This window comes from Tenrec ecaudatus, chromosome 4 (genome assembly GCF_050624435.1).
Source record: "Tenrec ecaudatus isolate mTenEca1 chromosome 4, mTenEca1.hap1, whole genome shotgun sequence".
NCBI classification, from domain to species: Eukaryota; Metazoa; Chordata; class Mammalia; order Afrosoricida; family Tenrecidae; genus Tenrec; species Tenrec ecaudatus.
The window spans coordinates 57,989,164-58,017,045 of NC_134533.1; the positions used below are offsets into that span (position 1 = coordinate 57,989,164).

Consider the following 27,882-nt stretch of genomic DNA (forward strand, 5'->3'; position numbering starts at 1 on the left):
GGATGACACAGGACCAGGCAGTGTCCCATTCTGTCGTACACAGGGTCGCTGTGAAGCAACAGCACCAACAACGTGGACGGCACAAGTCCAGGAGAAGATTTTTGGAGATGGTCAACTTTATCACCTTAGTTTAGAGAACACTGTGACCCCCAGACCAAGGTTGGGGCTGCCCTGGTTGTCTTGGACAGCAGACAACTAACATCCAAACCTTCTCAAGTTCATTATTCCTTTCCACAGTTTGCCTTCTCTGAAACCCAATCACCAAGTGTTACTATGCAATTATTTTTACAGGAAAATCAAATTTATAGTTGCATTGTATGCAAATGAGGTAAATCTATCTAAAGGAAAAATCCATTAAATTAACAAGAATGCTCACACCATTACTTTCATAGGAAAGTGGTTTTTATAGCTGAGTCACATGCAAGTAGGTTAAAACTACCACAAGATTATCTATGAAGTAAAATCTCAATGAAGACAAAAATCAAAGGGGGGTGGGAGTTAGCATGTTTGTAAAACTGAAGATTACACAAGACAGAATGTCCCAAAGCCATCCTTCATGACTGATCATAAAACAGTCTTTTAAAACGTCTCAAAGATTCAAGTGCTTTTCTCTGCCTTTAAAAGGCAGGGGGTTGGGCATGGAGTAGTACTTTTGGCATTTTCTAGAATGAAGATAAGCCCCCAAAAACATAATCAGGCAGAGGAAAGGGTGCTTGCCTCGGGGTTCTGAGAATGAGGAAAGGCACCCAGCTAGAAAGTGAGGGCCTGGAACGTTCTGACCAGAGCAGGTAAGATGCTTCCGGCTGGGGCTCCTGCTCCAGCCGTGCACTCTCCCGGGGCTGCAGAGGAGCACTCCAGTGTGTGCAGCAAATCCTCCAGGGTGGGGTGCCTGCCCACTTTCCTGTGCATATGACACAGGCAGGCTAAGAGCCACCAACGCTGCAGAGAGCAAAACTCCCCTGGTTTCCATTACATCATCCACGTTGGGGAGGGGGAGGGGGGCACCGCTGGTGGCAGCTGCACCACCAGCCGCTTTCTCCTTAGCGGTGTGTGCTAGTTTGAGCTGCCGCCTCCCAGGGCTCTCGACAGAGGAGGCACAGTGTTAAAGGCACAACACCCTATTATGAAGAGGCTTTCCAATTATTTAGAAATAAATCATTCTCCTGATAAGTTAACAGCCTCAGGTAGGCTGCCAAGCCGGTTTCCTTTGGGTTGAAGTTGTTTGTTTGCATCTCTTTAGTCTCGGCTACAGTACAAACTCTGTCAACTCAACATGCCCAATTAGACAAGCAGAATGGGCAGGCAACCACCTGCCATCTGTCTCCCGAAAGGTAAATAGCTGAAATGCACAGGTCTCCAGCTAGAAGTGTTGACAGAAGAAGTGGGGTCTGCACGAGCCCAGCAGCCCATGAACTCCACACTAATGGATGGGAATTCACTGCTGCCTCTGGCATTCCAAGCCTCTGGTCAACCAGCCTAACTCTCCTGGGCACACCTGGAGTTCCTGATAAGACACCACAGGGGGTCCTCAGAATGGCAAAAAGTGAGGTTTTGTGAGGCTAATGACTAGTACAGCTACTTATCCAGCTGCAAACAGGCAGCAAAGCCATAAACTGGTGGTTCCAGGGGCCATTCGGGCCCTTGTCACTTTGGATCTGGCCTCAATGGGGGTGTGGAAGAAAAAGTGAGTCAATCTCATAGGAACTGATGTGACTGCTGGCCCTTCGGGGTAAGAGGGTCCCACAGAGCTGGTAGCACCAAGTCCTGGAGCTAAGCAGCAGTGTCTCCTTCAGATGGGGCAGGGAGTGGGCTCTGAATCTCCGGTCCTTACCACTCCATATCTGCGGTAGTCACTGCCACCATATTATTCTGACCTGCACCCGGTAATAACATCGCCAAGCCTATAAAGGGAGATGAAACCCGCAGGGAATGATTTCCCAATGGCCCTTATCTAGTCTCCTCTTCAGTTGAGACTGAAGCTCCAAGATGACAAACTAAAATTCTACAAAGATAAGTCAACCCGGCACAGTGGCGGGATCTCAGTACCAGGCCAGCCTCACAGGTTGTGCTACTTGAAGCGCCGCACATTCCAGGCCAACTTACCATACATTTTGCCTTCATCTGACAAGATGATTTTCCTCCTCCCACATGGCGGATAGATAGCCAGGGCCTCCTGAAAGCTCTGCTCGATGTCGGGACTCCAGACACCCTCGGCGTCATTGTCAATCGGCTTATCTGCAGAGTCACTCATCCTTTCCATGTTCTCGGCAGGGCTCTCGCTGCCGCTCCAGCTGCTGGGCTCAATTTTGGCGGTTCGGTTTTCCAAGCCGGAGCCTGGAGCCTTTTCAAGAAAACAAACCTAAAAGAGAAATCACAGGGTGGTAGGGTGAGAACACAGGTTTCCACCCACATACCACTCTTGCTAACGCTTGTGCAAAATTGTCCTGCTGGCAACATTGCTCGGAGACTAACTCCGAGTAGTGAGGCTGGCAGCTTGAGTTCCATGTAGCTTTTGTTCTTCGGGGTCCTTGTGAAGCACTCCGACTGAAATGCTACTGCAGTCGCAGGCCACATCATCTTCCCAGACGAGAGGACGTTTTGTCCAAGAATAGTACTCCCTCTGAGTTGCAAGTTTGCGGTGAATTGTGCAAAATCCCACTCACCGAGCGTACAAAAGGCTAAGCAACTGCAACTGAGTGGTGATTTGAGCTCACCCAATGATACCTTCAAAGAAAGATCTAGTGGCCTGCTTTCTTGCCAATCAGTCACAGAAACCCAGAGAGCACAATTCTCTACCAACAGACCCAAGATCTCCACGTGAGAAGTGACTCCAGAGCAGCTGGTTCACTCTCTACCAGGACCACTGGGCTCAATGAGAATCCCAGGGGAGCACAAAGAAAATCATTTATAAGCTAATAAAGTAAAACAAAAGGTACTCTCCTTGCTGTGGCAACCGGCATCCCACCTATGAGACATCAAGCTGTCCCGCATGTCCTATTCCAAGAGGCACGGTGGTGGCAGGATGGGGAGGGATGGTGGGACCATATTTTGCCCTCACAAATACTCATTCTACAGACACAGCAAGTGCCTGCTGACCTGGACGGACGGACGGACACACACACACACACACACAAACACCCTCCACCATTTCTCCTCTGTGCCTTTCCTTGTCCAGGCATGTCTCTTGACCACGCTCTACTCCTACACAGGACAGCAGAATGCTCTTTACAGGCCTGGGTGGAGACTTCGCCTCACAGCATGGACATGTTGCCAGGAGAAACTAGGCCATGGGAAAGGACATCGTGCTCAGGAAAGTGGAGGAATAGTCAACCAGAGGAAGGTCCTAGGCGAGATGGATTGACACAGCGGCGGCAACGATAGGCTCAAGCCTAAGAACAATGATGAGGAAGGCTCGGGACTGGGCAGTGATTGCTATGAGCTGGAATCAACTCAGGGGAACCAAACAAGAGGATTCCTACAAGGAACTGCAACGCAGGGCCCAAGTGGGGCTCATTCCTGCTTCCCCACTTCACCTACTACAGGTGTCTAACACGTGGGAGCAAATGCTCTAGACCAGTGGTCCCCAACCTTCCTAATGCCTCGACCCTTTCATACAGTTCCTCATGTTGTAGTGACCCCTCTCCCCTCAACCATAACATTATTTTCGTTGCTACTTCATCACTGTCATCACTGTGAATGGGTTGTGACCCCAAAAGGGTTGAGAACCACTGTTCTATCCCCACACAGGGTACTTCTTCCAATTCCTAACCTCCTCTAAACCCCTAATCACTCATACACCTGTGGGGGAGCCTTTCATGTCTTCTTTCTGCAGCCCTGAGGATTACAGAACCCAAAGAAATCTCTCTCAAATCTATATTCCCTTAAATTATGCATGTAACCTAAGGTTATAACGTGATAAGCTTTCAAAACAAATGTCACACTGGCATCACACCAACATGAAAATGATCTCATCCAGTACACCAAAATATCAATATCCCTTTGGTGAAAAGGCATTAGATCAGGAATTCAAAGCTTTCCTAATGGGGTAAGGGGGTAGAATTGCTCCTGGTGGTTACCTGAAAGGGAGAGGCACAGGCTGGAGTGGGAAGGGCTTAGTGTGACCAGGGTTCCGCCCAATTCCATGCAAATTACCACAGTGGCACCAAGGAGGGCAGCATCCCAAAGTCAGGTCCACTCTGTGTTCCAGGGCAGGTGTCACCAGCGGCCTGCAGTTGTTCGTGGCCACTCTCTCAGGACGTCACTTCCCCTTCCTTCCCCCATCCTGCATATCATCAGCAGATCCCAGATGCAGAGACGTCCAGGCAGGTGAGTATTCCACGATGCACCATGCAACCAGTGGGCGCTCTGGACTCCCTACTCCAGATCTTTCCAATCTGGGAGCCCTTAGGCGGGAAAAACCCTCCGGCTGTCTGCCTGGCAATGATGCCTTGGACCCTTCATTCGAAGACCTCATCTGCAAATTAGTCTCTGCTTCTTCTCATCACATGTACACATACACAGGGCTTTCCAAAGGGCCATGGCAAGGCACCGATTACACCACAAGAAAGGCTATCTCCACCAGCCTCCCGATAAATTACAATGCCCACGGCCTGGGCCTTTTGAATTCTCAAGCGGTTAGACATTTTTGCTGTTGTTAATGGGGTCCAAGAGTCTTACTACCTAAAATTTCTGCTGCACCTCACTCTCCTCTAGACAACGTTCTGGCTACACATGGTTTATTGGGGAAAGTTATGGAGCTAAAAGAGTACCTTCTGGAGCAATGGCTATCCCATCTCATTTCTTCCCAAACAACACCACCCGACCCAATGTAATGCAACATGACACAGGCCAGCTATTGAGTCCTGGACAGCTCACAGCGGAATGAATTCACTTGAGAGAGACACTGGGTGTGGCCAGCACTAAGCCAGGGTAGTGAGGGCTAGCTGAAGGGGCCAGAAACTTAAAAATATCTCCCCAAGGATGTCCTAATGCAACTAGATTAGGGACAAAAAGCCGAAGTTTCCATTTAATCCTATTTAAAGTTCACAATCGTTAGCCTTAGCCATGGCAAAGCTGGTGTAGGATCTTCCAAAATCATCACTACCACACTTCATTAGACAATCAACCTGGAAAAGTTGTGAGTGGGCAGAGTGTAGACACAGTATGTGGGGCGCCCAAAAGACTCATGTTCAACAGCCTAGGAACTGACCCCTGTTCAAGAGGGTGAGCTGCCCTCTGGGACAGAAGGAGGGTCTTGTAGACTGCCCCTTCACAGTACCTCAAGAGCTAAGAAGTCTGAGTCCTTGGTTGCTTAGGGAATGCAATATTTACTAGCTCCGGGTGCTTGGTAAGCCGGGCACTGCTCTAAGTGTGTAAAGGTTCCTATTCATTGACCCCCTGGGGAAGAACGCTGTGTCCAGACTCTTGCAGTGTGGTCAGCTGGAGCTCAGCAGGATGGAATTACCTGCTTTGGGCCTGGGCCCGGACACAGTCCCAGAAACTACCAGATACATCATCCACAGCATGAGACAGGCCCTTGGTTTTACAACCCAATTGTAAGATGAGGCTCTGTATGGGCAGAGAGTTTCCGATCACAAGACTGGGGCTGGCTGAGAAAAGCTCCCATACTGGGGACCGAAATAGCCATTCTGGCGTTCTATCCCTCAGGTCCCTTTCCAGCCCAGCTCCAAATCCATCTCCTCCTGGAAACAGTCCTGAATTCAGTGGCTGTAAGGCTCAGCCTTAAAAACACACAGAATAAATCACCAGCCCCCAGCCAACCTACCTGGCCTCAAAATTTACAGCAACAAGCACCTGCTTATTATGACAACAGGAACTAATCAAGGAAATTATGCAGAGAATATCTGGGCCTGAGTAGCTGGTGTTCTCACAATACGACGTGTCCTTTGAGGGCAGTCAACCTCAGTTCAATTCATAAGTGAATAAGAACCTCGGACGAGGAGGGGCAGAGAGGAGAGGAAGCGGCTATTTGAAATCAAACGGATCTGGGTTGGAAACCCAGGTCATTCAAGAGGCAACACCAAACCAAAACCAAGCTCTCTGCCATCGAGTTGATGCTAACTCACAGCGACCCTATAGGGCATGGTTGAACTGCCCATGTGAGTTTCCAACACATTAACTCTTTAGAGAGTAGAAAGCCCCATCTTTCTCCCAAGAGCCATTCCACCGTGACTAAATTGGTGAACCTCGCAGCAGCTCAGGATTCCATTTGTCAAAGGGAGAGAATAAATTGAATTCAATCCCGATACAGAAACATCCACCCCACCGGGCTGCCATGAAGACTTAGTGGGATAATGAGTGAAGGGGAGCTGCCCTGTCACACCACAAGCAGATGGTCATTTCTTTTCAAGTCCACCATCTCTAGGCAATGGCATATGCTTTGGGATGCCCCAATACCTGCTGATACCAGGATGGTGCGAGCAGGAAGGCATTTCCCCAACTGGCTTCCCTTTGGGGAAATCATTTTACAACAGATCCTCTGCCTTACTGTCTTCAAGTGACCAAACGGACCATTGTATTTCTACACCCACCTAAACATGAACTTATTCACAGGCTCCGTTGCTCGCACACTTCCTGGGCTGTTCCATTCAAGGGGAAGAGAGGGGAGCGGGTGGGGAAGACGCTCCCTTTTCTTTAACATATTGCTTATCACGGAGGCCTCGTGTGCCTCGGTTTCCATCATCAACACTTTTCTGAAAGCGCCTTTCCAGAAGTCTTACCAGCCTCACTCTGATTCTCTACAAGGGGTGGGTGCAGCGACCCAAGCACCGCTGCCAACTACTCTAACAGCAGTCAGTAAAGTACTGCTACTCTCCTGGATGGTGTCTTCACAACTGCCCCCAGGCGCTTCAAGAAGAGCAACACTGGCATACCGAAACCATCCGTTATAAAGGCCAAAGCAAACGATTCTGAAGCTCCCTCTAGTCAATACATGAGCACAGAGAGGTAGGAGGCAGGCTCTGAGGAGGAATCTGCTGCTCCCTTCATCCTTCTTAGCTAAAGCATCTCACCCACTTACACGTCATTTAAAGGCTTTCCGTGGATGACTAGAGATTATGTGCTTCTCACCTTTAACACTAACTCAGTATGATTAATGGCATGTCACTGAACACGAGAACTAAATCAAACTTACTGCTATCAAGTCCGGTCTGACTCATGGTAGGCCTACAGGCAGAAGAGAGCTGTCCCTGTGGGTTTTCGAGACTGTAACTCTTCACAGGAATAGAAAGCCTCATCTTTCTCCCAAGGAGCAATTGTTGGTTTCAAACTGCTGAGCTCACGGTTAGCAGCCCAATGTGTAGCTACTATGCCACTAGGGCTCCTTGGAATGAGAGTCTCCCACAAAAAAGAAATCCATGTGGCTGGATTTAGCCAGTCTTCCTATTCTAGGAAAAAGCAAGGCAGTGGCTGGACTGCGAGTTCGACCCGTCTCCACACAATCAAGCAATGCAGGACCACGTGGTCATCACAGCCCATGTGTCTCAGGATCTCCGTTAACCCACAAAATGCCAGCTTAGTCATCCCTCCCTGTGTTCCCACGGACTCTGCCCATGGAAGAACTATGTTGTCCTCTCCTCCTCGCCTCAATGTCTTTGACACTCACCACAGTATCTGCAGTGTTAGCTGCACACTGGTAGAATACAGACTCCGTGAAACAAAGACTAAACCAATGACCAGACGATGGCGGCATTCTTTGACAGCCACTTGAGTGCCGTGATCATCCCAGCCCCCAGCGTTCCCGAAGGAGCCGTCTCTGGCTACGTTCCCATTTCTCACCCTGCCTCTGACTGGGGAACTAATGAACAGTAAGAGCTTTAACAAAGCACATCGCCAAATTAGAAAGCTGTAAGAGGACAGGTTTAAAGCAGGAGCAGTGTGGAAAATCCCAAGTTAGCATCTGATGTGATTTCTTATTTACTATATCATAACAATAATAATAATCCTCCCTCAATCCTGAACAGTGGTCTGAGTGGCTTAACGAAAAAAGGAGGAGAGTGAAACTGAAATGGACTTGGAGTCTTGCGACAAACAAGTTCACTACAAACAACCACACACACACACGAATAATAATCCTTCTGTGTTCCAAACTAAACTCACTGCCATCAAGTCAATGCGGACTCATAGTGACCCCAGTGGGATTTCGAGACTGTAACCATTTATAGGAGTAGAAAGCCCAGTCTTTCTCCCGAGGAGCTGCTGGTGGTTTCTAACTCCAACTATGAGGATTGCAACCCAATACATAACCACAATGCCACCAGGGATCCTCCTTCTGTATTAGAAGGATAGAAATAACTTGAATCCTCTAGGGCAAATGTTTTACATTCTATTGTATGTAAAAACAACTCATTGCCAAATGAAAACCAACCAAACTCAAAACCACAATCACTGAGTAGATTTCGACCCATACCCACCCTACAGGACAGAATAAAATTGCTCCTTTAAATTTCTTTCTTTTTTTTTTTTTTTAATCCCTGATGGAGAAAGCAAGGATGGAATGAGGGTGGTGTGGAAGGCGGGCTGAACGTCTTGTGTCTCCTCACAGGTTAGCTCAAGGTTGGCAAGATGACCAAGCTTGAAGAGCACGTGAAGGGAATCAGGAGCAAATTCCAACAGTACTCAGGGGTGCCCAGGACTTCTGATAAGCTCACTAAAGGCGAAGTGAAGCAACTGGCAACAGATGAACTTCCCAACACCCTCAAGGTATGTGGGGCCTCACATCTGAAGCTGTTCCATAGGGACCATGTCAAAGCCAGGAGGATGGTGCTAGCAAAGGAGCGGGTGAGGGGGCAGTCCCACTTAGAGCCCTAAGAGGGGCAGCCCCGTGTAGCGGACTAGCTGCCAGCTTTGAAGAAGTTCCTCCCCTTCCCTTTCTTTATAGCTCACCTATCACCTTCGGCTGTACACACTCCTCTCTGGGATCGGTTTCCTCACGGCTGGGAGGGTCTTGGTGCTAGGAGCTCTGGATTCTTTCCAAGTGGCGCCTTAGAGGAGTCCAGGGTGGTTCCCCAGTGTCCTCTCTCCTTCCTCTGCTTTCTCACATGTCTGGATAATGAGTTAAGTTCCGTAGCCTCCCCACAGGCCCAGGACGAACTTTGAGGGGGTAAGGAGTCTTTAGAGAAGAGGCCTGGACCTTGTTTGGATGTTCTAAGTGCACAGTCTGTTATCTCTTTCTCCTAGAACACTAAAGATCCTCCTTTAAATTTCTAAGACTTTTAAAATCCTTACAAGAGCAGACAGCCTCATCTTTCTCCTGAGGAGTGAATGGTGGGCTCAAACCACTGGCCTTCTGGTTAGTAGCTCAATGTGTAGCCCACTACAGGGTTCCTTTCTACCATATATTGCAAACCTTGGTTTGGTATAAAATACTTTTTATCTTCTCTAGTTCTTCCATTTTCTTTCTTTTTTTTTTTGAGGTAGGGGGGGGGTCCCATTTGAAACTAGAAGGTGAACACTTTAAGAAAAGCCAGAAAAGGGAGGGGGTTGTGGTGCAGGAAGGGTATTAAACCAAAGCAGCTGCCAAAGAAGACACTCAAAGAAGCATAAAAGGGTAACCGAGCAAATCTGGAGAAGTGACTGGAAAGCAGCTACAGCAGAAAGACATTTCTGAGAAATCGGGAGACAGTCAAAGTAAGTATAGGTGGGAGCGTGCTCGGGTTAAAGGAACAGAACCACATGGTCAGAGTAGTATTTGCAGTAGACAACTCAACCAAGCATCTGAGGGTTTGAAAGTCAGTGTGATCTCAGCAAAAGCCCACAAGAACGAACCCAAACATGTGCTCCTAAGAGAAAGATCCTGCCCAACAAGAAGACTGTGGGGGTGGGGTGGAGAGAAAATAGTGCATTACCTTGAAAGTGAACTGGCATCTCAAATCAACCTTCAATCTGCTTTCTTTCAACAAATCAGATTTCAAGGGCGATAGGGGCTTTCGCCTATGGGGTCTTTTTCAATGATTGTACCATCTCTATTGGGTCTTAGGGCCCAGAGAGGCTAGAGAAGCTAGTCAAAGTAACAGAGCCTGAATCCAAGAGTCTTTCCTCCGGCTAGAATGCACATTCCTTGGGAATATTAGACCCCACTTCACCCTCACTGGACAGGGAGCTGGAGGCTGAATTTCGAACAGCGAGCACAAGCAGTGCTGAATCTCTGTCCACGACTGACATTACCATGAGCTTAATTAATTCCTAATGAATAGTGATGATACTGACTCACCTCCCTGGGCAGTTGGGAGGAATGTCAGACACTAATGATGGCTAATTGCTTTTACATATGCAGAGGGGGCGTGTTCTTCTTTTCCTCCCATCCCAGACCTAGCCAATCTTATGAGCAAGTGCCTTGAAAAATACAGGGGAGCGTCAGCAGCCTGCATCTTGTAAAAACTCACGAGTAAATGAAACTGCGGAGCGGATGTAATTGTCAGAATGACAGCAGACCCTTCAGGGACTAATGACACTGACAAGTGAGGGAGGTTCTGCCACGGAGCCGGTAGCAAACAGGGAGTCCTGGTGTCCTATCCTCTAATTACCAATAGGTAATTACCAATTACCAATAATTTCAGCAGGATGAGGGGATAATTACTCTTTCTCATTTTCAATAATCACCTCCAGATCCACAGGATCCATCAACAAGCCAGTGTCATCACCCAAACCCAGAGCAGCACCCCATTAGAGGGCTGAGCATTAAACTCCTGGGATTCCCTGATTAATTCTCCACCCCATTAGCCCTACGTGCTCACCCTGGTGACAGCTCAAGCAAGGCTCTGATTGATTTCATGCTCTGCAGCTCTGATGGGATCACTCTGGATCACCACACATTAGGAGAAACACCTTCCTCACCCCTTGAATGAGCCTGTGAGGTGTGGAGAACATAAATTCCTGCCCCTCCCTTTCTCCCATCACCTCCGCCAATGAAGCTGATTGCCATTTTCCTTCAATGGTGAACTCCTTAGGGATAAAAAACAAACCGTCATTGACCCAGCTTAAGGCTGTCTATCCCATCTGGTTACTCACTGAGCTTGGATCCACACCGTCAGCAATCCAAAACGACCAGTCCGTTCCCAGGGAAAAGACAGGCTTTCTACTCCACTCTTGTAGAGCTACAGTCTCAGAAACTCACAGGGGCAGTTCTGCCCTGTCCTAAAAGGTTGCTAAGAGGAGGCATCGACTAGACAGCAGGGCGTTATCTCATCTGACCACCCCACAACACAAGATACTGCATTCACCAGGTAAGCACGAACTGCAAAACAAAACTGGCAACTGACATCATGGATTCCCCAAGAGGTGGTCAATTCAACCTTGGACAGGAAAGACATTTCTCTCTTGCCCTCACAGGAAAAAAACAAAAACCGCTTCTGGGGTTAGCAGTGCAGTCTTTACTTTAATGGAAAGGTCACAGGTCCTTGCTCAAGGGATAATAAAGAAGTTAAAGCTTTAAACACTCAAGAATAAACCCAGGATTGACTTCCCAGGTCCAGTAGGTCTCTAGAGTGAACACACACTGACAATAGATTAGCCAGCTATCATGCTTGCAGAAAGCAAACATGGGAAAATAATATTCCTCAGCCACCAACTGTAAGGTCACTTTTTCAGTTGGCTTAACTCATTGTAAGATTATCCTGATGCCTCTGAATTGTAAAAGACAGTAAGTATAATTCTAGGGATTAAAAATTGGACAAATACACTGTGCTGGCCAAACATGAAGAGGAGCAATTCAGAGAGGGTCCATCTCAGCCCAAGCTCAAAGGACCATGTAGGAATGGGCCCCATACCTCCACAGTGTGCTAGGTCCCTGGGTGGCCGGTCCGCTAGGGACTGTCATTCTAGGGCTGCCATAGGTCATCTGAGACTCACCAAATGGTACCCAGCCTGCTGCCAGCCAGTTTATGGGCTCTGAACTGACTCCGAGACCCAGCTGACCAGCCCAGATGTGGCCCCTCTTGGTGACTCAGAATTCGACTATCTGCTGCATCTGGAATGGTCCTCCCTATTGCCCATAAATAGACCTCATCTCAGGCCTTCTCTCCAGCTTCTCTTAGATGCATTTCCCATTCTAGCCTGGCTCTATCTGCCCTGGATTGTTCACATGAACCATGCACTTGGGGCTGGAGAAAAAACAAACAAACCCAAACTCCCTGCCCTAGTCAATGGTGACTCATAGTAACCCATAGTAACCCTAAAGAGCAAAGGAAAACTGCTCATGGGGGTAGAAAGCCTCACCTTTCTCCCTCGAAGGGGCAGGTGAATTCGAACTGATGACTATGTGGATTAAAAGCCAATGAATAACCACTACGCCACCAGGGATCCTGGATCTGGAGCAACAGTAGTAGCAGTCACAACAGCAGCAAGTACTACAGTTCATTGCTGACTGGATCACAAGCCAATCAAAAGGAAAAATTTTAATGAAGAGGGCATTTTTAAGCGGTTAACTATGAAAGCCACGTCCTGGTGAGGTTCCTCTGAGAGATACACTGACATCTGGATAGTCCCTAAAGATCAAATGACTCCACAGAGCTCTCGCCAGACATCTCAATGGGGAATCCAAAACCCAGGTTTCCAACAGGCACAGGGGGCAGGGAGCACCCAAACCCTCATCCGTCCTGTCAACAGGCTATGGCCAAAGAACAGGGCTCATCACACCACGTACTTTCTCCTCCCAGCCTATCAGATACCTTGTTCATTTTTTGGTGGGGTCTGGCCTATCTGGCCTTTGACTACCACTGCCCCTTCTTTCTCTTGATTTAATTTTTAAGGTCTGTGGTGGAGAATACAGTCACAGGTTCTACATGCACCAGTTAGTGACACAAGCGACGTTCTTCAAGTTCACGTTGTACAACCATGCTCACCCACCTTTGCTGAGTCTTTGATTCCCCCACTGACCTAATCCTATCCTCCTGAAGGTTCCTAGCTCATCTTTCAGGTTGCTGCCATCCACTTATCCAAGATAGATAGTTCTTAAAAGTATAATGCTCAAGGCAGGCTTTTATTTTTCTAAGTTAGGCTAATTTACTGTTTGATTTTAAGAAACTCCAAGTGGTATTTTTGTTTTAAGACTTAAAAGATTACATCAAGGCACGTTCCGGAGCATTGATTAAGGGTGGATTTATTCAACTGATTATTTTAATTGCTACCAATAAGTTATGAATTTGTAAAGAGTTGAATTGACAAAAGTTGTATGATACATATAGTGATGACTACCCAAAAAAAATAGATGTAGAGGCTGTTTACATACAATCTCTAACTTCATGAGATTTCTTTCCTTGGTTTGTAGGTGTGAGGTGATGGATTCATGGGATATCATAGTGTATTGATCCAGGTAGACTTAGAGAAACAAATTCATAGAGACATATGTGAACAACAAAGAGGTTTATATGCAAGAGAAAATGAATATTGAGAAAACATCCCCGCCTAGTTCAGATCAAGTCCCTAAGTCTGGTCTTGTCTGAAACCAATCTATAGAGTTCTCTTCAGATCATGAAACACATGCAATGATGGCATATGCAGGACGATCACAGGCCAGTGGGTTGGAGGTCTTCTGGATCCAGTGACATTGTAAGCATGTCAACACTGGCAGGGGTCTCTACCTGACGTCTCTGGCTCCAGAGGTCTGGTTGCTTCAGGGTAGGTCTGTGTGGCTTCTCCAGCTCCCAGGCTGTACGTAGCACTATGTGTCTTGTGGGTGCGTAGCACTATGTGTCTTGTGGGTAAAGGGTTTCTCAGGGAGTCAGTGTAGAGCAGTGATTTTCAACCTTCCTAATGTCGTGACCCTTTAAAACAGTTCCTCATGTTGTGGTGACCCCCTCCCCCCAAGCATAACATTATTTTTGTTGCTACTTCATCGCTGTCATTTTGCTACTGTTATGAATCGGGCGACCCCTGTGAAAGGGGTGTTCGATCCCCAAAGGGGTCGTGACCCACAGGTTGAGAACTGCTAGTGTACAGATATGTGTCTCCTGCCTCCAAGGAGGAAATATAGGAGTTCCCAGAATTCTCAGGAGAAGGCCATGCCTACACAGAGGCCTCATTGGTTACATCTTGATTGACAGACCAGACACCACCCCTTCACTCATACGCCTCTCAAATTAACACCAGAGTATATAACTAGCAAACATAGTTAACTAGGCTATAAAATGTTTACTGTGTCTAAGCTATCTCCTAGTTTGAGTAGTGTGCCTGGGGTCTCAAAAGCCCACAGGCAACCATCGAAGGGACACCTGTGCTCTATTCACCTGGACCACGAGGGCCAGGGATGAGAGGCGGATATAGAATGTGTGGCTAATTGCCTCCCTGTCTTGGTGGCAGTGTGCCTGCATGTTTTTAGTGTGCCACGAGACCAAAAGAACTGGATGGTGCCCAACTATCATTCCTGAACACTTTGATCAACTATCCTATGGAAGAATCCTCATTAATGGGAGGAGAAATGAAGAACAGAACTTCATATTCTTGGAGACTCCAGAGTTCCTGGAGCCCTGAATGTTAAACACTTATTTTTTAGTGAATCTAAACAAACTAATCCCAATATACAAGGGGGCTTCAAAAAGTTTATGGATATATGCAATTAAAAGATAACAACTATTCTCTCTAAAAATTAAAAAGCCCCTCCTATACTATCAAACCATACAGTACTATGTGAGCCTTACACATTATCATGAACTCCATCTAAAACGCAGAAACAGGGCCTGGGTGACTGCCACGACCTAGAAAATGTCAAACGCGAGCTAAAAACCAACCAAACAAAAAAACATTTGTTGTGGACTCGATTCCAACTCACAGCAACTCCGCGTGTCAGAGTCAACCTGTGCTCCACCGGGACTGCAGTACTGGCTGGAGAAACAGATCTCAGGCTCCTCTTGTGAGGCACCTAAGGGTGAACTCGAGCCATCTATCTTCAGTTATCCATTCACACTGCACGAGGGCCCCTAGATAACGGTGGACCAGGTGAACATGCAGCCTTCTGTCTGTTCCAGATCTTCCTGAATGTCTGAAGTCCTGGTGGCACCGTGGGCTCTGTCCCGGAGGCCAACTGCCGTGTGGGGAGCAGTTCGAAACGACCAGGTGCTGCACAGGAGAAAGATGACGCTCTGCTCCCGTGCAGAGTCTGGGGAAAACCAAAAGGGGCAGTCCCTACCCCCTATCCTATGGTGTCATTATAAGTCAGAACTGAAGCCATGGCAGTGAGTTTTTCTTTTTAAGAGAACGCTCATTTATTTAAGTATTCCAGGAGCGCTGAATGAGTAGCTTTTAAGCCTTGCCATGGGTGCGCTGAGGGTCATTAGAAGAAGCATCCCTATGAGCATTGCTGGACTTACTTCAAGGTTGCCGGGGAAGCTGTTCTTCACGTCCCACGGATTGCTCTTCACAAAGACTCCATGGAAAAAAGTTCTACCACAAACAAAACAAGGGTCTTCTCCCTCCTGATGAACCAGCTGGGCCTTCTTTCGACACCCCAGCAGCCCAAACCCCCGACAGGCCCACCACAGAGCACAGAGGTACTTGGGGCCTCTAAGTCTGGTTTCATGTCCATATCCTCTTCCGGTCCCCACCCTGTTTCCTCTTTTTCATCCTTGCTTTTTAAATCAATTAATCATGTTATTGGGGGGACTCTTATAAATCTTCTAACAATCCATCTTTCAACAGTACTAAGCACACTTGTACATATGTTGCCATCAACATTTCCAAAATCATTTCTTTCTACCTGAGCCCTTGGTATCCTTGTTTTTTTCCCTCCCTCCCCCACCCTCATGAATCCTTGATCAATTATATCTTACTATTATTTCATGTCTTACATGTCGGTTGTCTCCCTTCACCCACCCTTTTCATCCTTTTAAACTTTTAAATCCTTTTAAGCTATTTCACAATTTGCAACAAGCCGCCTTCAATTCCTTCTGGAACACCACAGAGGAGAGAGGGGAAGGGGAAGCTACATCATTTCCCATTGATCAGTTTCAAAGTAATGTGGTGGACCGCTTACAGAACCTCCCCTGGTGTCACACACCAGAGAGGCCGATACAGACATGCTCGCTCCCCATCCATACAGAGCTCCCTATCCATTAGGGAAGCAAAACAGTAATTCTGCCTTTCCACCAGGAAGCCTGTCCTGCCCTCGGCCCATCTCAGGCTCCTGCAGCATGTGTGGGACAGTACCAGGAGCTGGCCTCCATCCATGTACCAAACCAAGACACTCACTGCCCCCAAGTCCATTCTGACCCTCAGCGCCCTTGCAGGACAGAGTAGAACTGCCCAACTCGTACCAGGGCTCCTGTACTCGCTACCCAGGGTTTGCTTACCCGTCACCCTTGTGGGGTGGTGAGGCCTTTAAGGGTTGGATCTGTGCCCTCATTTATTTTTCTATCATTGCTTTGCATTTGACAGGACGCCTGGCACACATTAATCCCCCCCCCCCAGAAAACGTGACTGAATGGATGCCTAAAATCACGAGCCAGTGTGCAATGCAACCAACGAATGACCTACAATCAACAGAAGGAACTCAACACGCGGCAGCGTCGAAGATGAAGTGCTGCTGGCGCACAGAGGCTGGGTGGACGAACTCGGCCTGGGATCAGGGAGAACTGAGTGGGAGGTGACACGTGGGTTGGGGCTTGAAGGCCAACTAGGCAGCCCACGCCAGACCAAGGAGCAGAAGAGCCCTTCGGAGGCCTGTCCAGAAGGGAGAGGGGGAGACCCACGTGGGGCAGATGAGACCACAGGGGCACCTTGTACACCAAGACAGTGTGTGGACCACGTGTGGAGTGCTTTGTGAAAACGCAGGGGAAAACACGAGAAACATCAGGAGTGTGTGAGCAATTCCTGGATGTGTGTGTGTAAGAGGAAGAACAGATCTTTTTTTTAATATAACACTGGAATCAGAATGTTTCAGTCAAAAGCCATTTCAGTATGGTCTGGAGGGCCAGTATAGGTCTCCAGATAAAACCAAGTGCTACCAGGGGCACCTCCCTTTAAACACTCCCGATTCATAGGGGGTTTAATGCACCAGAAGACAGTGACAGTTGACACAGGTGTGCTTGTTTAAATAGCCCGGAGCCCGGGATTAACTGCACTCAGTAGCCAGTCACTCAACTCTGCCAACAGGAGCCCAGCCTCAGCCTGCACACTCCCTCCATTCTCCAAGTCCCTAAAGAGAAGAGACCTGCATGCTGACCATGTGGTCAGTGCCCAAACCCCGAATGTGAACCCCATTCCCTGCTCACACAGACGTGTCTGTACCTGGCTAGCGAATGTGGGCAGGAACGGGGGTACAAACAAACCAGAAATACCAAGGGGCTGCAGAAAGGTCCATGGGGAAATTCCACTTTCATGTCATTCCGTTTTCCTACCAACTTTGTGACACCCATGGCTTATGGCATGGCTGCTTCACAGATGTCCATGGGCTCCTGCTGTTCCCCGGTACAACCAAGTCCCGGGCCCAAAATGAGAAATAGCAGCTACCGATGCCACAGGGACAAGCCTGTGGCAACACCAGCCTCCCACTAAGACACAGAGAAGTTTGGGGGACATTTAAAGGCACCTCCCATCTCTGCCCTCCAAATTGACACCCAGTCATTGATTTACATGCAATTCGAGCTCAGCAGGAGAGAGGATCTTGGCACGGGTGACTAGCAATTGGCTGAGGCAGGACAAGCGGACAGCTGTTGGCTCCCTGTAGACAATAGGTCACTCATTCAAATGAGCAGATGTTACTTCAACACTCACTCAAGGCAGTCCTCTACCCGAGTACACAGTAGGGCAAGACCTGCCCCAAGGGGAGGGGCAACCGAGAGGGGAGGCATCCAGGAATGATGCTCTCAATTCTGACACCACACCTCTCTTCTTCCTCATGGTCCAGGGGGTCCGCTGCCATCAGGCCTCCTCCCACCTCAACCTGACCACCCCTCCAACCACCCCCTCGCCAAAAATGTGACTCAATTCTACCAGGTGAAACAGAGAAAGGTCACAGCTTGACTCTGTCTGCTGCTCCCCAGTCCACATAGGGACTGAGTCTCTCACGGGTTCACTTCCACCCACGGTCCCCCTAACCTTGGAGGAAGAAGGTTGAATCCTCACACGCCCACATTCTGCTCAAAATGTAATCCATTCCTAGATATACCCACAAAAGACTGCCACTGCCACCCTCTCTCTCCCCCCAGGGCATTTCCCCTCTGGGCCCAACTCCGCTGACTCCAGACATCTGATGCAATACGCCCACAGGCAACAGACACACACACACACACACACACAAATACTTCCCAGACACACAGGACGGCATGCTCCGAGTTAGTTTAAGGTGTATTAGGTAAAGGTGCTCTCGAAAATCCAGAAAAAAATTCCAGGACCCACACAATATTGTGGTTGCTGAGGAAGAAGGAGACCTGGTCTCACAGTGAATTTACGCACTGAGCTGCTACCCTCAAGGTCAGCAGTTCGAAACCAACCACCAGTAGGTCTGTGGAAAATGAGACTTTCTTCTCTCATAAAGAAATACAGTCTCAGAAACCCACTGAGGCAGCTCCACCTTGGCAGTGAGTTCGAGGCTTTGGTTTTTGGAGGTTTCTTCCTTAAGCGAGGACCAAAGGACAAGGAGGTTCATCAGCCACATTCCTCCCCTCCTGGAGTCCAAACAGTCCTAAAGAACATGCAGGAAAGCCTTCCTCTCTTAGCTCTATTCCCTCCTATCTCCTCCGCCCCTTGACTTTACTCCTGCTGTTAACCCTGGCTCTGACCTGAGCTGGCTGTCCCCTGCCTCCACCTGCTGCCTATTTAGCCCACCTCACCGACAGCACCACCTCCAATAAGCTGGCCCTGCCCGGATGCCACGCCTGGCTATAGGTGGGAATGCGAAGGTAGCTTCTTACCAACACAAGCCTCCCCCAACTCTGCTGCCAGCAGAACTAACCCAGAATCCCTGGGAGACACAGGATTCCAGCAAGTTCCTCCTGCTCCACTCAACAGCCAGTCAGGTTTTCCTCAAAGGCAAATTTGCCGTTTATCACACATCTCCCTGAAATCCTTCAGCAGATCCCACCCACCCACCCACTTCAGGACTCAAATGCCCACAGGGGCACCCAGGGCCCTTGGTCAGCTGGCCTCAGCCCGCTTCTCCAGCCACCTGCTCCGTGCCCACTCTGTTCCAGTTACACAGCTGTTGTTCCAGTGTATCCTGACATCGCACTCAGCCTGTTTCCCCCACCCCACCGAGCCCTAGCCCCAGTGCAGGCACCCGAGTCCTTCTGAAGCTTCTCTCACCCACTCCTCATCTCAAGAGCATCCCCTGATCCCTTTCAAGACCCAAAGCCACTGAGGTTGTGTCTGAGGCCCCCACCGGCTCCACCACTCAGTGGTCACTTCTGTGCCCCACAGCACTCCCATACGTTTCATGCTAACTGTCCTCCAGATCCCATCTCCCTGCCCCTCAGGAAGTTCCTAGGCACTAGCATGCTTCACATCACCCACAATATCTAACAAATTGTTAGGGAGCAAAAAAAAAGACACACTGCTAACTCTTCCCGACAGGTTCTCCTACCGATGGAGGGGGTCACAGAGTCCATCTGGCTGAGAAGTTTTTAAAAACTGTCAAGGGTTCGCCGCGTTCTGCGTCCTCCGCTTACTAGCTGAGCCTCAGCTGCGGGTGCAAAATGGGAACTAACGTTATCTACCTGCTGCAAAGATGAAATGAGGTGCTCTGGGTAAAGTATTCACGGGTGGCTCAATCGTCAGCAGTAATTACACAAACCACTTATGGGTATGCGTATAGATTAGAGGTGTGTGTGCAGACAGGTCTTGGGACTGACTATGTCTGACACAGGGTAGGCTCTCAAATAACTGTTGAATAAGCAATATACAACAACAGCGAAGAACCACTGATTCCACATCTGAGAGGACTCAGCGCCATTCCTCTCTGTACCCTCCACCTATCCCAGCCTCAACCTGGCACAGCCCAATGGATAACTGCTAGATTTATTTCGGCATAGAATACTAGTACAGTCACCTCTGTCGGAAGAATTATACAAGTGGTCTCCATCGGACACTAGACCCCAAGAGGGAACTAACAGCTCCCTGGCTTCAAAACCTTCCTCCAACCCCCAAATCCCTCACTAGTTTTCTTCACTAGTTTTCAACCACCACTTCTGCAGTTTCTAGAGCCTCAGGCTGCCCCTCCTCCGCCCCCCATTCCCCGGCTGAGTCACCATCTGAGGTCTTAATGGATGTCCCTGAGCCGGCGACATCCCAGCCCTGAGCCCAGCTGCAGCCTGCCCACAGGCCAGCCCGACGGAGGCAGCCGGCAGCTGCTCATCGCTGGGAGCTGTGGCGAGGCCCTGCTTGTCCAGTTCATAACCACTCACCCCAGAGGCCTGGGGGCTGCAGGCAGGCAGACCCAGCTGAGGTGTCAGCTTACCTCAAAAGTAACAGTGGGCCTAGTGCAGGAGAGGGAGGTCCAGGCGAAGAAAAAACACAGACATGTGCTATTTGCATGGAAGAGAAGTTGGGCTGCAATTGCGGAACGGAGGAGGACGATGCCCAGAGAGCGTAAGGAACGATGAACTATACCATGCTGTGGAATCAGTGAGTGTCCTTTACCTGCGTACTTACCACCCACACAGAGGAGAAAAGCATGTTCCATTCACAACTCTCTCCACCGCCACCACTCCAGCCCTTACTCCTTCAGTTCACTGTGTGACAACAGCACACTGCTCTCCTTTCAAACGCACGACGACCCTTCAGGACAGAGCAGAACCATCCTCTCCTGGGTTCCCAAGACTTTACATCTTTAGGGGGACCATCTCATCTTTCTCCTGAGGAGCTTCTGGTAGATCCGAACCTTTGACTTTGTAGCTAGCAGCTCAATGCATAACCCAAAGCACCACCTGGGCTCCCTGGTGACTCAGAAAATGCTTTCAAAAACATTATCTAAGAGGCCGAGATGGTCTTTCAGCGTTGGGTACTTGTTTGCTTGCTCCTGTGACTATTGACGGCCGTCAGATCTGGGTGAATGAAGGCTCTAACAAGTATTCCTACTCAAACAATTCTTGATAATACATCGCTTTCACTTTCTCAGAACGGAATCCCAACAGCACTGAGCTCGTGACATTTATGGACGGCAGAGACCTTTGAGAAAGCTTAAAAGCTGAATTTTTTTTGAAAATGTTGATTGTTTTTCCCCCTTAAACTGAAACCCAAGTTCACTCCCGAGCGATGATGTGGCCCAGCCCCTTCTGGTCATTTCAAATAAAGGTAACTTCAATCACATTACCGATTCTGCGTCCATCGTCCTTCAGCATATGTTAACTGCACACGCAAGGTGGCCGTCTAACTCACTCCCAGCATCTGTGTCACAATGTGGGGGGGGGTGGACCCCACCTCAAGAATGGGCCCTCCTTCAGCCATGCCAGCAAGCCCAGAGCCCAAGGCAGCCAGTGCACCAGGTGGGTGAAGTTTCCCATGGAAATCTGAAGCCTGAGGGACATCCTGCATGCCTTTTTGGGCAAAGAGCTAGCTCTAATGGGCATTAGACACCCCCAACTGGAAGGTGCTGAAGAGCAGGCAAGGGGGAAAATAGATTGTAGAGGGGTGGGAGTGGGGGAGAACTTGCGATTTTGAAGTTAATTTTGATGGGGAAGGATTCCCAAAATACATTGTTTTATAGTCATTAGTTTAAATTCCATTTTTCAAATATCAGGGTTGAGTGTGACAAGGCACAGCAATACGGTCAACAGCGCTCTATCACAAATGCTCTAAAAAAGGACTTCAAAATGACGGTGTGAGTGGCAGCCAGGCTAGCAGCTGGTCGTCATGCAGACCGGCCGAGATGGACTCTGCGTGTTCCGTGTGTTTTCCCTTAGACAAAACAGCCCTCCCCACTCAAGTCAATCCAACACTACCAAAGCAACTAGTGCCCACAAAGCCTGAGTCCGGGCACTTCGAAGAACGGCAAATTGTCGGTGAAACACGGGCCGGGTCCCTCCGTGTTGAAGCCTCACGGAAGCCGTGCTCCCAGGCGGGAGGGGTTGTCACTACCTCCCTCTGCCCCAGACTGTCAGAATCATCACAGTTCATGCAGGACACATCACACCGTGCAATTATCAGCCGGCACTGACATGGCTAAAAGATCTTTAATAATCCTGTTTTTTTTACCATAAAAGCTCTCATTATCCCAGCTCTCTCTGCTTGTTCAGCGTGCCTGGTCACTTACAGGAGGATGAGAAAAAACCGTGGACTGGACTCTCATCTTTCCCCAGCCATGTCTCCCAGGGAGCCGTTCGTGTCTCTGCGGTGCAATGCCACCGCACTGGCCGGCAGGGTTTAAAATTAGCCGAGCCCTGGAGAGCCGCGGGTAACCTTCTGACAAGGTTAGCCGGCAGAGCCCAGCACGGCTCAGGGAAGGGCATTAATAAGAAGCCAAGTGGAGCCTTTCAGCAAGCCCATTAGGGTCCCTCGGAAGCCCTGCGTCTGGAAGGCGGGGGAGCCAGGCACACCAGAGGCTCCGGCTGACCAAGCCGTATTTTTATCCCGCCAAGTCAGCAGCCTTCTTTACGGGCAATAAAGACAACTGCCAAACTGGTGTCGCCACGTTGTAATTCAACATATCCGGGCACGAACTGTCTCATCATTTTTGAAAAACTGGGGTTTTAAAAGCACTCTATTTACGGCCCTCTTATTTTAATTATAAAATGGAGACCCATCGATCACCCAAAGCAGGAACATAGAGAAACGCAGGTGAGAAAATCAACTTCACACAGATTATGCCACCAGAGAAGGCATCTGATGTGTTTCATTACACAAATTATACAAATTAAATATTATTACAAAGGAGCTTCAAAAATGTGTGGAAAAAATCATTATCTCTTTTAATTCCCTTCTCAAAGAACTTTGGAAGCCCACTCATAGTACTCACTAAATAATTGTGGGTTCTTTTATTACCCATGGAATATTTCACTCAAAAGCCGCCCCCCACCAAGTCCTGAAGTAGTCTTTGTAACTGTCATTTCATAAGATATATGTAACATTGTTTGTCATGGACCTAAAAAGTAGTTAACTGTTTCTCTCTGGTTAGACACTAAGATTTCACCCAACTCTTGAGGCATACGAGACTTGGTGGCACTGTTAATTAAGCATTAGGCTACCCACAAGTCAGCAGCTCAAACCCATAAGCTGCTTTGTAGGGATAAATGAAGTTGTCAGTTCATAAAGATGTATAGTCCTGGAAATTCTATGAAGCAATTCTACTCTGTCCCATAGGGTCATGGGGAATTGGAATCAACTCAAAGGCAAGGGGTTTCATTAAGGCAAACACCCTGATGATCATTGCCTAAGGACAAGTGGCTAGTGTCCGAGAGCAGAAACAATTTTTAAGTTCACAAGTTTAGACTGGTCAGCAGTTCAAATCCACCAGCCATTCTTCGGAAGACAGCTGAGGCGGTGTTCCGCTCCTAAACCTTTACAGCCTCAGCAACACACGGAGGGGGCCGTTCTCGCCCTTGGGATGACTCCGTTAGAACGGACTTGGTGGCAAGGATTTGTTTGTTTGTGTTCATTTGGGGTGGGGGTGCGGGGTCTAAGTTTAGATGGGGGACTCCACAAGGACACAGTGTTTTCTGACACAGTGACCATGCCGGAGTGCTTTGCACTCCCAGAGTCCTGTATTCTAATGTGACACTTTCCAAGCACCTACCGGGGAGCTCACCAGGTCCGACACATCAAAAGTTAGCTCAGCACTGAGACAAAGGGAAAGAGATATGAGGCATCTATCCAGCACCTCGGAATGCTTTCCAAAGGCAATTCAGATGGCCTCCTCCTGTTCCCTGGGACTCACTGGGGCAGCTAGGCTGGTTTTTCAAAACATGGGACTACTTCACTGCAGATACACTAAGCCCACTGAATGTCCCTGGCTCCTTAGCTTCTGCCCTTCCTCAAAGACCCTCGGGTCCTCCCCTATCCATTAAGTAAAGGGTGGTTCCCTCTGGTATAATGTGGGGGTGGACGATGGGGGGCGGACGGATGGATAGATCTCTGGTGGTTCCCACTGTCTGAACGTCTCCCAGGTCTGCTTGTTAAATATTTTCAACCTCTCCCTGCTCAACTGGCAAACTAAGATTTATGTTTTCTTAACATAATCTAGCGAACTCCCCAGAGACCACTGTTCAATACCAATGGCTTCAAACCTGTTGTTTTGTTTCTGGTTTTACGTGACTAAATTTTCTAATGTTTTATTTATTTTTTTAAATCATTTTATTGAGGGCGCGTACAGTTCTTATCAAAATCCATACATACATCCATTGTGTCAAGCACATTTGTTTATTTGTTGCCATCATCATTCTCAAAAATTTGCTTTCTACTTGAGCCCTTAATATCGGCTACTCATTTCCCCCCTCCCTCCTACCTCACGAACCCTTCATAATTCCTAAATTATTATTACTTTGTCATATGTTACACTGTCCGACGACGTCTCCCCCCGCCCTCTCCTCTGCTGTGCCTCCCCCAGGGAGGAGGCTACACGTAAGACACTGCAGTTGATGGGACACTGGTGAGGAGGCAACAAGCAAGGTGTCTAGCAGCTAGCTGCTTCTAAATTTTTCTCAGCAAAGCACAATGGTTGAGTTAAATAAAGATGAATTTCACGAGTGGAAGATTTATGGACCAACTGAGTACTTAGGACCAATGATGATAATAGTTCTCCAAAAATACAAACACCATCTACTTTTAAATCACAACTTTGTGCCCAGCAAAGCTAAAGCAATATTGAAGCATTTATATCTGGGGATAAACAGATGAGTCATATACAACCAGCCTGACCTCTGCCTAAGCTACCACCATATTGACTTACCTGTAGGTAATACCAATAAAAACAGCATTTACTGAGTACTTTCAGCAGCCCAGGCATATTGTTATGCACTTAGAAACATAATCGCTACCTTTAACTCTTTTTCTAAACTACTTTCTGTGGAAGGGAAGAGATAAACAGTAATAGAACAGTGTTTCATTTCCTTTTAATGCCTTTGGCCCTACATACTGGGGATGCCAAGGTAGAAACCAGCCAAGGCAGGCAAGAGGCACCAACTCTTTATAATCATATATAAACGTTGAAAATCGAGAGGGTGCTAGCCTGGGCCCATTACAACAACGCTGGCCCAACAGCTAAAATCATGCTGTGAGCTGGACTAAGCTCAAAAGACCAGGTCCACCCACCTCCATGATGGGGTAGTATATTCCAAATCCTGAGTCATCCGGAGTTAAGGCTGAGCTGCAGCTTCTTTGCCAACTCGCCAAAGTTCTAATGGATGGACAGGAAAAAGGGCTTGGGCTCATGAACTAAACACAATAACCAAAGTCAAAGTAGGTATCTTTTAGTAGTAAATGTCAACAATATTCATATATATCTCTCTCTCCCCCCCCCCTCTCTCTCTCCCCCCCCTCTCTCACCCCCCTCTCTCCCCCCTCTCTCTCCCCCTCTCTCTCCCCCCCCTCTCTCTCCCCCCCCTCTCTCTCCCCCCCCCCTCTCTCTCCCCCTCTCTCTCTCTCTCTCTCTCTCTCTCTCTCTCTCTCTCTCTCTCATTGCCAGAGTGGATTCAAACTCATGTGGACCCCACAGGACAGAGGTGAAGTGCCCCTGTAGGTGTCCGAGACTGTCAATCGTACCAGGCGTAGAAAATCTCATCTTTCTTCTGAGGAACAACTGGGGGGTTCAAACTGTCTACCCTATGGTTAACAGCTCAACCGTGCCCCACTGTGTCACAGATCTCCTGATAACACTCCAAGCTGACATTGACTCAGCACCCACTTTATGACAAGCACAGTGACTGCAAGCTTGCGTACATTAATCCTCATCACAACCATCTGAGGTAGAGATGTAAAACCCCAATAGTCATTATTTGGGTAAAGAAAATGAAATTTAGAAACACTGGATTATTTACCAAAAATCACACTGCCAGACACTGGTCAAATTGAAGTATAGACCAAAGCCTGTCTTGTTCAGCCTCTAATGAGCACTCAGCCATGACTCCCAATGTCTCTGTGAGGTGGTGAACCTCTCCCATCACGGGAGGTAATCAAGAACGAGTTGCGTAATCTCCTAACAGAGATGTTGTCAACAAGACTGGAGGTGGGGCGAGAGGGGAAAGACAGCAGGGAAGGTCCAGTCTAACATTTGATCCATGATTGGTAAAACCAAATTGTCTACCATAGTTTGTTGACTGGAAAATCAGTTTGCTCTGTAAATGTTCACTAAAACCACACAACAAAACTTTTAAATAAAGTAGGAAATGTTGCCAATTTCAGACTGCCACATTTTCCTCCCATGGAGCTACAGGTGGGCTTAAAACACCAGCCTTTCGGTTAACAGCCAGCAGACCACGTCACTCTTGTTCTACTTATGGTCAAAGCCGGCTGGAAAGCTAGGCCCCTAGAGAGTCCAGGCTCCGGCAGAACAGGCCAACCCTGGAGATGAATGAACAGTTCACACATGGCTCACAGCGAGCCTAGGTGAGGTTTCTGAGCAGAGACCTCATCTTTCTCCTGAGGAGAAGCTGGTGGGCTTGAACAACCAAAACTGAGGCTAGCAGCCCAATGCCTAATCCACAGCGCCACCAGGGTTCCAAACACATACAGCCTCACTTAAAAGTTTCCCAAAACTCTTTCCACCGCCTTCCCAAAACTATTGCTTCTTCCATAAAGCCATTCTGGACGCCCCTGTGTGTTTGAGGTGACCCCAGACCTGTTCCAGAACTGCGTGAGCTACCTTCAACAGCCTATCAGCAAGTCTATCACCCCCGTTACAATGTCCATGAAGACCAGAGTCTTGTCTTGAGATGTCTCCTCAAGGCCTACCTCTGCACACCCAGTGCCTCGGAAGGGATTGATTAGCTGCGGCACCAAGGGTAAGCGAGGGTGTTGCTCAGATTGGCAGTGTTGCCAATCTGCAGGCCCATCTCTCACCGAGGAGTAACCAAGGTAGGCAAACATGACCATCGAGAACTTTTCTCACCTGGCACTGGAAGGTAGGGGCTCCAATTGCACATGAGTTGGCAGGGGCTCTGGGCCTCCTCGATGAGCAGGAGTGCTGTACTCGTGAGCCCGCGGAGAGAGCCCTGGGCCCACCCTCAGAAACCTTACCCAAAGCCTCGGGCATCAGGCACGCCCAGCTTCAAAGTTTCGTGAGGGCCAGGGAGCATTTTCCCCTTGGCGGGAGTGAATGTCGCCATTGCAGTCTGAGCCACTGGCCCAGCACCTATTCTTTGGGCTAAAATTAGAACACACTCTTTAAGAATGCTAAGTCCTCATCGATACCTAGGGGTCAGCTCGCAAGGTATACGTGTGGTAATTGCTTTTCTTCACCTATTCCGTTTTCCACCCTTTACGGCAGCTGACGCACACGCCGTGCTTCTGCCATATAAATCATTCCGTCTCCTCGGTCTAGAATTCCTCTGCTCTGTGCACCACGTCTACTTGTGGCAGAGGAAGGAGACATTGTGGATTTGTAACTGAGCATAGTAATGCTACTGTTTTCTTTCTTATCCCCCAATAACCGAGTAAAATGGTCAAGAGTGAATACCAAGAGGGAAGTACGAGGCAGGTTCATCCTTGGACCCCACAATCAGCAGGGTCGAGAGGCCCCAACAGAAGAGCTGACGTGACATCTAGCACAACTAGAGGTTAGCTCTGGAGCAAGCCCAGGGTGGACCATCGCTAAGTCTGAGTTACACACAGCTCCAGGCAGATACCCCAAGGCTGAAATGCAGGAATAAGAGCCACACTGCTCGAAAGGTGGCTGGGCCCTGCAGACAGCAGATGCGAAGGGCTGTCCTAGAGCAGCGTGACCATGCCTTACTAGGCAATTCCCAACACCGTTATTGACTACTTTGGGTTTGTAAAAGAAACTAA

General features: G+C 48.5%; 1 protein-coding gene across 11 annotated transcripts in view; it reads right to left on the reverse strand.

The window, feature by feature from the left end:
- TEAD1 (TEA domain transcription factor 1) overlaps positions 1-27,882 on the reverse strand; it is a 285,413-nt gene that overhangs the window by 190,070 nt on the left and 67,461 nt on the right. For all 11 annotated transcript variants that reach the window (XM_075546044.1, XM_075546043.1, XM_075546042.1 and 8 more), the window contains one exon: positions 2,104-2,359. In XM_075546044.1, coding sequence (XP_075402159.1) covers positions 2,104-2,359 — 256 coding nt within the window. The remainder of the gene's footprint in view (positions 1-2,103; positions 2,360-27,882) is intronic.